Genomic DNA, 11,948 nt, shown 5'->3' on the forward strand with positions numbered 1-11,948 from the left:
AACCGTAGCCAATTAAATATGCAAGAATCCCATTTCTCCTCCCATACGCATTCGAGTCTACCGTATAGCGTAAAGTATTAGGTGAGAATGCGACCTTATCCGTAGAAGTTTTTGTATTGACCTGTACTTTCGTTTTAACTGTACCCATTCTACAAACTGTGAATACAATCAGTGAAAATCACACAATAATATAATAGCAGATAAATACTACTAATAATTTTGAACCCTTTATTGTGAGTACAGTCATGCAAAAAACATTGGCAGAAGAAATGTCAAAGTTCCCATTCTCTCAGAAAAACCAAAAACGGGGACAACAGGGAAGTAGATCAATTCCCAGTGGGTAAGAATAAAGGTGAACATGATCAACATCCGATTGTGGCAGGCTTATTATACTTAAGGAAAACTAAATAATATTTGAAATTAAATTAAATCTAAAGTAACAAATACATAAAATAAACTAAATGAAAACTAACAATGCAGAATACATTGAAACTGAATTTGGAGGTAAAATCCAATTTTTTGTTTTAGTTTTTTCCACAACATAACTGATGCCATGCATATTCATCCTATGCTTGTCAGCTTTACCTAATAATACCTGAAGAACTAAAACTAAGACTAAAATGAAATAAAAACTAAGCTCAAATCACTCAATTCCTTAAACTAAAACTACTGATGCACACAGAAATCTAACAGAACTGAAACAGTCAGAAACCAAATAAAAATTAATAATGAATATTCTAAAACTATAATGCCTGGTGAGGACCTTCTCGTGTTGAATATAATCTCATACTTGATCACACCAAAAAGTGACTGAATACTAAGCGACTGAGGCTGTGTTTTAAATTGGGTACTAGCAAACTCGTACTATTGTTGAACTGGTCACATTTTGAGATTTCACTGCTTTAATATAGATCTTTATCTTGTCATTGTCATACTGCATTATAAATAATGTTCGTGTGATTTTTCAGACCTTGAATTTTAACAAAACGTGATAAACTGACAAACTGAACAATTTTTTTATCTGCATGAATCCTCATAGTCGCAGATGGGCAGAAGACCTTGCATTTTCTATTTCATGCTTTTTCATAAATTAATCATTTTTCGACCGCGGTCGAGATCATGGATTTCACAATGCCACGCCAGACTTTCCGGTCCTTCATTACTATCCCCAGTTCCTGCTTACTGATGAATGTGTCCCTAGCGATGACATCAGGGAACAACAGTTCTCTACCTCTGGTCTGCTTTGAGGCAAGAAGGGAAGATGTAACCTCATTGTCAGCTCTGTAGCAGTGGCCGGCAAACTGTTCTTTTGGATCGGACTAGTGAAGAAACACAGGGAAGGTTCGTGCAGGAGTAACAAATATAGCTTTCTACAAGCTACAATGGAGCTATGCTAATTTAGCTGTTTCTGCCATTTAAAAGATAATGTTTAACATACCCAAAGTAAGTGGGGTCGCTATGTTGAAAATCTGTCATTTATCAATATTGAACCAATGAAAGGTATTATCATTATCAATAACTGACTAAATGAAATTATTGCATCCATTGGACACAGGATTGCTTTTTCCATTTCTTAAAATGAAACTGTTTTGGACATCTGTTTCCACCCGACAGTGACGATATGGTGACTCAGATTTGTTTTGTACACTAAAGCTGTTGCCATAAACTGTAAACTAACGGGTCTGCACAACTAAATGCTTTTTCACCTGTATGAGTCCTCATGTGTCTTTTCAGATTAGACATTTGAACAAAAACTTTGGAACAAATTGAACAAGAGAAGGTTTTTTCACCTGTATGAATCCTCATATGCTGGCTCAGATTAGTTTTTACACTAAAGCTATTGCCACAAACTGTACAACTAAATGGTTTTTCCCCTGTATGAGTCCTCATGTGATTTTTCAGGTCACACATGTAACTACAGCCTTTGCCACAAACTGTACAGATAAAGGCTTTTTCCCCTGTGTGAGTCCTCATGTGTTTTTTCAAATCACACATGTAATTACAACCTTTGCCACAAATAGTGCAATTAAAGGGTTTTTCCCCTGTATGAGTGCTCATGTGTTTTTTCAGCTCGCACCGGTAATTACAGCCTTTGCCACAAATCTCACAACTAAAGGGTTTTTCCCCCGAATGAGTCTTGGGTGGTGTTTGTTTGGGTGCCTCCAGGTCCTGGCCGACTGACTGAGCCTCCCTAGTCTCATCCCACTCATCATCACTGTCTTCATCATCTCCAGTTGGTTGTGATGCTCCCCAGTACTTTATATAAGCTTGTGTTTTCATGTGCTCAGCTGAGGTGCCGGCTGGTGGGTCTTCCTCTTTATTTTCATCATCTTCACTTTTCATCGTTGGGGATGTCAACGCTGTCCCAAAAGCCTCCTCTGGTCTGAGAAGAAGCTCCACCTGTTCCACTTTGATCTGTGGAGACTCTGGTTCCTCCAGGACCAGACTGGGGCTCCTCTCCTGCTGTTCAGCAGAAAGCTCTTCACAAAGGTAGTGGAAGTCTAGGAGGAGAAAAATAACACGATTGGTCAGTTTACTGAGATACAATGTTACAAGTTTTTCTCCCCAATGTAGTCTTTAGTGTAGGAGCCATTAGGATGGTGACTTATTATTTGTTAGGTTGGCATACTATTTTTGAACACTTGGTGGCGGGCTTTAGATTTGACAGCACTGGGTGTGTATTTAAAGGGCACTCAGGTGCAGTGATCCAGGTTAGACACAGGGTATGGTGGGAGAAGCAGACAAAAGATCAGGATAATCGCTATATATTATCACTGGTACAACTCTGTCAATAAATACAGTCAAACTGAGCTCTACGACTGGACATCCATCTGTCATGTTTCTGTGTGCACTGCTGCTTACGATCACTTCCACCACCTGTGAAGTAATGTGCATTGTGCAACAAAGTTTGAAGTGAAGGATTGCCATTACAGACAGAAACTAACTTCTGTATGGATGTAGCAAAAATGTAAGTTTTAAACTAGTCGTTGTAGATAGACAACTAAAGAACATACATAATCTATCCCCGATCTGATTAATAAAAGACAATTATTTACAAGGGTAGAACTCTGTGTGAGCATTGGACAACTGGCTTCAGTGTTAAACGACAACTTCACTCATTGTCAACCTATCTTCATGAAATTGGTCCTAACTAAAGCTCTTTTATAATATACTGTATGTATTCTTGTTGACTGTCTCAGAGGAAGGGTGTGGACAGTTCAGAAACCTGCCTACCAGAGTGAATCGAAGCCAATTCTCCATATTCAGAATTATCCTCTTTCAATCTGTAAAGTTTGTGTTTTATAAAAATCCACCGTAGACATTTTATGAGCTACTTCCTGTCAAGAAATTCCTCGCAGATGATTATTTTCTAAGTATCAGAGTATGGAAGCGCTCGTTATCAGTAAAGCTCCTCCTGCTGCCTCCTGCATTATGTGCACATTCAAAACAGGTGGTATGCATGGGCTGTTGAGTGATGGTCAACGAGCACTTCCAAACTCCAGCACACAAAATACTCCAAGGAATTTCTTGACAGGAAGTAGCTCATAAAATGTCTACGGTGGATTTTTATGAAACAAACACTTTACAGATATAAATGGGGGCCTATGTATGTCAAACTGGGCATCCTTTTCAAATGGGGTCTTGCCCTGAAAATGAATTTTCAGGGCAAGACCTCGACCTCGCGCGTGCAGCCCCCAGCCTGGTACCCTAGTCAAAATATGGCCCTTGAGGAAAATGAATTGGGGAACCCTGGCCAAAAAACGACTTTCTGGCCTCGACAGCCCATACATTCGATAAAGAAAAATCTGATTGCATTAGACGACGTTAAACTCACTTTGCCACTCGAATTTCCATTCACTTTATGCATGTGCATACCCTATAGGATAATAGAAGCCATTGCTCTAACATTAATACAAAAATATGATACCGATTATGTCACTGGTAGGCAGATTTCTGAACTGTCCACAGCCCTCATCTGAGACACAGTCAGTTTATTCATATTTAGCTTGCGTGAGGACCAAGTATATGAAGATGGGTAAAGAATGGGTGAAGTGGTCCTTTAAAAAAAACCAACCTTGGAATATAATGGGTTTTATCCATAGACTGTAAAATAAATATGGACAAAGCGTTCTCCGGGTCTGATATGGACGTAAGATGAAGCCAGTCAGTCCTTGAATTGTAAATCGCCATCTTTGTAGATCCGTTTGGGCCCAGCTGGCCATTGGCTGGCCCAGACAACGAGGCGGGACTTCCCCCTTCTTCTTCGTTGGTTTTTATTTTGACTCGAACGGGGGTTGGCTCCAGATCATAGACTTTAACGGTAGCCACGCCCCTCAGAACATACGCGACTTTATGGTCATTTTTTAAATAAATGGGACCATCATTTTCCAAAAAGAATATTGTGACGTGAGAAATGAGACTTTAAACTAGTGACTGGAAGCAGAAAGTATTCATGACCATGTTTATTAAGGTAATACAGTCTATGTGAAGTTGGGCCCAAATACATGGAGCTCTATGGAGCAGCGCCACAACAGAACATTATATGAACTTTCAGGAAGTCCCGATTTCCTTAGTGGCTTCCCAAAATATCTGTCCCCCTGGTTTTATCCAATGATAAAGGTGAAATATTAAAATGATACATTTAACAACAGCTCCCTTTTAAAAGGCAAGACCACTTTTTTGACGTTTGAATTGTATAGTTACCTTGCCATTATGTAACTCTAAATGTGGACAATAAATAAAAAATAATTGCTCCAGTGATTGGAAATTGACAATTAAAAATATGCTCTTCGTTGACTTAATTGTACGCTGAGACAGCTCTCAAAGTCACTCTTTTAGCACATAAATGAACAAACAAAGTTGATTCAGACAATATAGAGCTTCACTAAACCCAGTACTTTGTTAGTTTTTTTGTTTGTTTTTGTTTTTACTATTTGAAAATCTGGATCCTGATCCACGGATCCACTCCAGGTTTTCTTCCTAATAGAAATCTAATAAATCTAATGCTTAGAGAAATCAAGTCGACAACCTGCCAAACCTGAGGCAAGGAAGCAAGCAGGTGCTCAGGAGGTGTGCAGGTATAAAAAATGTAATAACAAAACGGGATAACACATCTATATAGAACAAAGCGGAGATATTGAACCGACATGTTTCGACCTATACGGTCTTCATCAGGGCTGAACCTGCCACCTGAACCTGCCAAACCTATTGCCTTATACTGTACCTTGATATCTTCCATCCTGCTGTTCCTCCTGGACCATTAGACTGGGGCTCCTCTCCTGATGTTCAGGGGAAACCTGCTCCTTACACACAGGGAGCAGAGGGACATCATCTGCAAGAGGAGTTAACATCAGCACAGACCAACTAAAAGTGTTCTCCAGTTCAAAAAAGATTGATACTCCTACTTTATTTTATTCATACATCATCTCTTTGTACATTGAAACTGCTGACAAAACAACACATGAAGTGCTTGCTGGTCAGTTTGTTTTTATGAAACGTACAGAGAATGGTCAGCAATAAGGTGCCCTAAGAGATAATCAAAAATGGTTGGGCTTTTATGCCGTTATTTCTAGGACAGTAGATGGAGATAATCAAATGTTAATGACAATTTAAAACCTATTAAATTGTCATGTAACCTTGCACAGATACATACCAGCTCTGAGTGACAGTGAATGTGATAAAAAAAGACCTGTGAGTGGTGCTGTACTGTACTTGTACTGTACTTGTGCTGTGTGTGTGTGTGTGTGTGTGTGTGTGTGTGTGTGTGTGTGTGTGTGTGTGTGTGTGTGTGTGTGTGTGTGTGTGTGGGGGGGGGTTCTTCTATAGTGTGTGTTGAACCAAACCTGCAGTGTGTAGTTTGTTCAGGTGTGTGTGTAGTTCTTCCATCTCTCTCTGGAACAGGCCGCAGATGCGCTCAGCGACCGCAGTGAGGCGCTCCAACACAAACACTCTGACAACATTATAATCGCAGCTTTGTTTTTCCAACACGCACAATATCTGCTCTAAGATCTGCTCTCCCACCGAAGTCAATTGCTCGTTTACCCTGAACCTGACGGACTCGATTTGACACATTTTAACTCGTTTATGAGACATTTGTGTTTGACACTGGAGAAGTGATCCTCCAGCAGAATGACAACACCACGACACAGTTCCGGGTCAACGTGTTTCGCGCATGGGCAATAAAGAAGAACCCAGGGCTCGTTTGGTGGACGACTGTTGGCTTCTTCTGCCATCTGCTGGAGGTGTAACGTCACTGAAGAAAGTTGTCAAACTCTATGGTCAAACTACATCTATCTAAACACTAAACAGTATCAAAACATCTAGTAAGTATATAATATCAAAACATCGATCATCTCTACATTAAACACACACTAGCCCAGGATATCAGGTCTACAAATGGAACCGGCGGTCCCGGCCAGTCAATATGCTATCTAAATTAAATTTCTGTCAATTACACAAACGAAACAAATTATATTTGCATACATGCAGGCAATTCTACCTTGCCCGCCTTTGTAATACTGTAACATTCACACAAGTCTGTCAAAGGACTGCGTAAAAAAATGCCAATTAAAATAATAAATAGCCTAGGCTATATATTTTTTGTATCCCCTTGATTTATTTTGGAACCATTTTGAAGGAAACTCACAGTTGTGCAGATGCAATTTGTTTCCCAGCATATTGAGATTTCTGGATACGATTTCTGGCTACTGATTGTAAATAGCAGCCCACTGCCCACAGCGTTGCTGGTGCAGAATGGTATCTTGCCTTGAAGAGGGCTTTCTACAGCTGCAACGCAGGGCTTTCTATAGCCATATGGTTCACATGACGCTCGTACTAATCATGACAGTCATGTTTCAGGGCTAGGCTTTCCACAGCTGCAACACAACGCAGCACGCAGGGTTTTCTACAGTTGCAACACAGGGCTTTCTACAGCTGCCTGCAACGCAGGGCTTTCTACAGCTGCAACGCAAGGCTTTCTACAGCTGCAACACAGGGCTTTCTACAGCTGCCTGCAACGCAGGGCTTTCTACAGCTGCAACACAGGGCTTTCTACAGCTGCCTGCAACGCAGGGCTTTCTACAGCTGCCTGCAACGCAGGGCTTTCTACAGCTGCCTGCAACGCAGGGCTTTCTACAGCTGCAACGCAGGGCTTTCTACAGCTGCAACGCAGGGCTTTCTACAGCTGCAACACAGGGCTTTCTACAGCTGCAACACAGGGCTTTCTACAGCTGCCTGCAACGCAGGGCTTTCTACAGCTGCCTGCAACACAGGGCTTTCTACAGCTGCCTGCAACGCAGGGCTTTCTACAGCTGCAACGCAGGGCTTTCTACAGCTGCAACACAGGGCTTTCTACAGCTGCCTGCAACGCAGGGCTTTCTACAGCTGCAACGCAGGGCTTTCTACAGCTGCAACGCAAGGCTTTCTACAGCTGCAACACAGGGCTTTCTACAGCTGCAATGCAGAGCTTTCTACAGAAAAAAGACGAACACACACACAGCATTGCGCGCCCGCAGATCTGCCCTTCATGCAACGAACGTTGGTTCCTTAAACGGCAGATCGCGTTGTGGATCTGTCGTTTTATGGATCATAGAAGAACGTACCGGTATGCTGTTAGCTTGTTGCTAACGGGGACCCCCTCCCCCTCTCTCTCTCTCTCTCTCTCTCTCTCTCTCTCTCTCTCTCTCTCTCTCTCTCTCTCTTTCTCTCTCTCTCTCTCTCTCTCTCCTCTGTTGTTAGGGCTGAGACTAGAATATGAGCACATATCTCAGCCCCACTCCCACCTCCACCACCCCCACCCCCACCCCCACCTCCTCCTCCTCCGACCGACAGCAATGTGAACCGATTCATTATGTTGAACTGTCCATCAACTGTCTGTCTGTCTGTCTGTCGTGTGTGCGTGCGTGCGTGCGGGCGTGTGCGCGCGCGCATGCGTGCAATTTGTAAATCCACACAGCTGTAATCCATTCAATCTGACGGACCAATGACGGACGGTCTAGACCCGGATAAGGTAGGCGGGGCTTATGATATAAAATGGAGCCGCACGTGGTGTAACGAACCATTTAATCACTACTTTGAGCAAGAAGTATTGTTTCCCCTAAAGGCTAAAGAGATTCTCCCCCTGTCCAGACGGCGGCGCTGTTGCCCACAAAACGAGTTGAACAGGGGACTTTCAAAGTTACTTCAGACTGGACTTTGGCTGCCTACTGTATGTTTATATAGTTTCTCTTTATTTGAATCATATAAACGGTTTTCATGGTTATATAGTGTATTATTTTTTATGTCTCTACCAACTTCTTCAGTGTGTTTTGCTTGAAAGAAGTCTATTTGAGTTCGTTTTATTATAGTCTGTTTGTATAGCTTTTACTTTGAAACTGTGAGAAACAGGAAGGAAGTAGGTAGAGTTTAGCGCGGTCATTCTTTACAACAAAGTCATGAATGTAAACAACAGCAAGAGAACACTTCAGTGTTCAGAACGAAAGGTTCATTTAGTTTAAGCACCTGGCTGAGGGCAACAAGGTACTGTTATTATTTTGTTGTTTTGTATGCAATCTCTTTTACGTTGCTTCTGTACATTTGTGTTATGTTAATAGTAACTTTGAAGACGTGATTCTGCCACTCTATTTTGGACCGCTTGTGTGATGCCTCAGTAACGTTGATAAATAATTATATAAACTAGAATTTCGCGGGCCTTCGGCCCGCTCATCCTAGCGGCGCGCAGCGCAAATTGGAGGAAGGAAATTGTGGGAGGTAGACAAAGTCACAACATTTAAAATGTTGGTCTCAGTGTATTTTTTATGGAGTCTGAGTGTATTTGTAGGAAATAATTGTCATGGCTGGTTCTTGCGTTGACAAACATGCGGAGCAGGAGACGTGCGAAAGATGAACAATATATGATTTATTAAATAATAGGCCTATATAAGGAACTAAAATGAACTGCAGTACTTAACATAACAAATTATATGGAATGTGTAGTCAGTGAGTGAGTGGTGTAGGTGTAGTGTATGGATGTGTGATACATGGTGTGGTGCATGTGTGGATGGAAAGAACAATCAAACAAAGGAATGGAGGCATGGAGGCTAATGAAGGGAGTGGAGGCAGCAGGTCTGGCTCCTCTGGATCTCTCTTCTCAACTGGGATGAGTGTGGTATTTATGGCCTCTGGGAGACACCGGGCCCAGGTGCTCTCCCATCAGCCATGGGGCCAATGCCCTACCCAGGCTCACCTACAGGATGAAAGTTAGGCAATAGGCAGGCACATCCACTACTCAGTATGTGTGTGGGGTATCACACCCCCCCCCCCCCCCCTTAAAGTCGTGGTCCCAATAGGAACCATGACTGTCCATTTATCCTACATACATTTACTATACATCAAATTAATTAACATGTTACATTTTACAATTAAGTGCACTATATTCATCAAATGTATACCTAAGGTTAATTAACGAAAATGTCCCACTAATCAAAAGATTTTACATTTTACAATGAAGTGCACTATATCATTTTTAACATGTTAGATACACTACTACAATACTTCAAAGTGTAAAACACCCTTAGAGCCTTGGCCTTGCAACACCTGGACCCTCCTCCCCCCCCAACAGTGAACACAGTTGTTGTGGAAAGGCCAACTTAGTAAAGGAACAATTATATTGGGCAGCTGATCCAGAGGAGGGCGTGGAGGAGTGGGGTGATGTGGAAGGGGTGTTTCTGGTTCCAGAGATTGTCATGGTTGAGCTTGTAGAAAAGGAGACAGAAAAGTTTGTCAGTAGAGCCTGCATAATGGGAGAAACATGTCCACCAGGGCAGACGTGAAACAAAGGATAGTGATTTGTTTGATCATAATCATGTTCAGGTTAGCATCAGTTTTATATTATTCAGAAATGACGTGTAGAAATGACATATGTAGCAATGCAACAGTCTTACGTGAATGGGGATTGTAGGGCCAGGAAGCACAGCGCGAAGCAAGGCTTGAAAAACCACATTGGTAGTATGATGTTCCGGCTGTCTTTCTTTCTGCTTTATGGCATAGGTGAGAGCTTCTGTGGGAGCAAAGGTTGACAAAGTCAAAACATGTAAAATGTTGGTCTCAGTGTATTTTTAATGGAGTCTGAGTGTATTTGTAGGAAAGAATGTTAATGTTAACAGTGAACGCAGTTGTTGTGGAAAGGCCAACTTAGTAAAGGAGCACTTATATTGGCCAGCTGATCCAGAGGAGGGCGTGGAGGAGTGGGGTGATGTGGAAGGGGTGTTTCTGGTTCCAGAGATTGTCATGGTTGAGCCTGTAGAAAAGGAGACACAGTTAAGGGATGACTCAAGCACAAAATGTGAGTGTTAATGTTAACAGTGAATAGTAAAAGAAGCTGCAGTTTTGGTCAGTAGAGCCTGCATAATGGGAGAAACATGTCCACCAGGGCAGACGTGAAACAAAGGATAGTGATTTGTTTGATCCTAATGATCTTCAGGTTAGCAGCAGTTTTATATTATTCAGAAATGACATGTGTAGAAATGACATATGTAGCAATGCAACAGCCTTACCTCAATGGGGATTGTAGGGCCAGGAAGCACAGCGCGAAGCAAGGCTTGAAAAACCACATTGGTAGTATGATGTTCTGGCTGTCCTTCTTTCTGCTTTATGGCATACGTGAGAGTTTCTGGGTTACCCGTCCTTGAGCTGGCAACATAAAGCTGTCCGTGAGTGAAGACAGGGGACGAAAGCCAGACCCCCACTCTTGTAAGTGTGTGTCCTTGGGATTTGTTGATGGTGGTGGCAAAAGCGGTGCGGACTGGAAACTGCCGTCTGGCCCACACAAAGTAGGAATGTTAATGTTGAGGATCAGCAATGAACTTGATTCTAGGGATCAGGACTTCCTTTTGTGTGGCTGCAATTTTGCATAGCAGCAGTTTGTAATCAACATGTTAAATTGTACAATTAAGTGCACTATATTCATCAAATGTATACCTGAGGTTAATTAACGAAACTGTTCTACTAACCAAAATATTTTACATTTGACAATCAAGTGCACTATGTCATTTTTAACATGTTAGATACACTACTACAATAGTTCAAAGTGTAAAACACCCTTAGAGCCCTGGCCTTGCAACACCTGGACCCTCCTCCCCTCACAACAGTGAACACAGTTGTTGTGGAAAGGCCAACTTAGTAAAGGAACAATTATATTGGGCAGCTGATCCAGAGGAGGGCGTGGAGGAGTGGGGTGATGTGGAAGGGGTGTTTCTGGTTCCAGAGATTGTCATGGTTGAGCCTGTAGAAAAGGAGACACAGAAAAGTTTTGGTCAGTAGAGCCTGCATAATGGGAGAAACATGTCCACCAGGGCAGACGTGAAACAAAGGATAGTGATTTGTTTGATCATAATGATCTTCAGGTTAGCAGCAGTTTTATATTATGTGTAGAAATGACATATGTAGCAATGCAACAGCCTTACCTCAATGGGGATTGTAGGGCCAGGAAGCACAGCGCGAAGCAAGGCTTGAAAAACCACATTGGTAGTATGATGTTCTGGCTGTCCTTCTTTTTGCTTTATGGCATAGGTGAGAGCTTCTGGGTTACCCGTCCTTGAGCTGGCAACATAAAGCTGTCCGTGAGTGAAGACAGGGGACGAAAGCCAGACCCCCACTCTTGTAAGTGTCTGTCCTTGGGATTTGTTGATGGTGGTGGCAAAAGCGGTGCGGACTGGAAACTGCCGTCTGGCCCACTCAAAGTAGGAATGTTGAGTATCAGAAATGAACTTGATTCTAGGGATCAGGACTTCCTTTTGTGTGGCTGCAATTTTGCACAGCAGCAGTTTGTTGTTGAGGGTTCTCAGGAAAAACAGTTTGGTGCCATTGCAGAGTCTGAAGTGTGATTTATAGACAATTAAAGGAGTTCAGTGTAAACAATGTTGTCAGTTTTGCCCTCATCATTATTGTCTATTAAAACTTTGACAGCACTG

The 11,948-nt window shown here is 42.2% G+C and overlaps 1 protein-coding gene and 1 long non-coding RNA gene across 2 annotated transcripts; both read right to left on the minus strand.

The window, feature by feature from the left end:
* Nucleotides 1–231: 231 nt before the first annotated feature.
* LOC308332867 (uncharacterized protein) lies at nucleotides 232–6,764 on the minus strand. Its single transcript, XM_080788988.1, has 3 exons — nucleotides 5,844–6,764; nucleotides 5,225–5,332; nucleotides 232–2,501 (listed from the first exon to the last, which is right to left on the minus strand). Exons 1-3 carry the CDS (start codon nucleotides 6,091–6,093, stop codon nucleotides 1,648–1,650), a joined length of 1,212 nt encoding a protein of 403 aa, XP_080645114.1. The 5' UTR covers nucleotides 6,094–6,764; the 3' UTR covers nucleotides 232–1,647.
* Nucleotides 6,765–9,309: 2,545 nt separating this feature from the next.
* On the minus strand, nucleotides 9,310–10,970 carry LOC308332547. The gene is made up of 3 exons (XR_013965722.1): nucleotides 10,533–10,970; nucleotides 9,921–10,276; nucleotides 9,310–9,731 (listed from the first exon to the last, which is right to left on the minus strand). It is a non-coding gene; the product is annotated as an uncharacterized lncRNA (long non-coding RNA).
* Nucleotides 10,971–11,948: the final 978 nt, after the last annotated feature.

This window comes from Protomyctophum bolini, assembly GCF_963924005.1.
Source record: "Protomyctophum bolini genome assembly, chromosome: 18".
NCBI lineage: Eukaryota > Metazoa > Chordata > Actinopteri > Myctophiformes > Myctophidae > Protomyctophum > Protomyctophum bolini.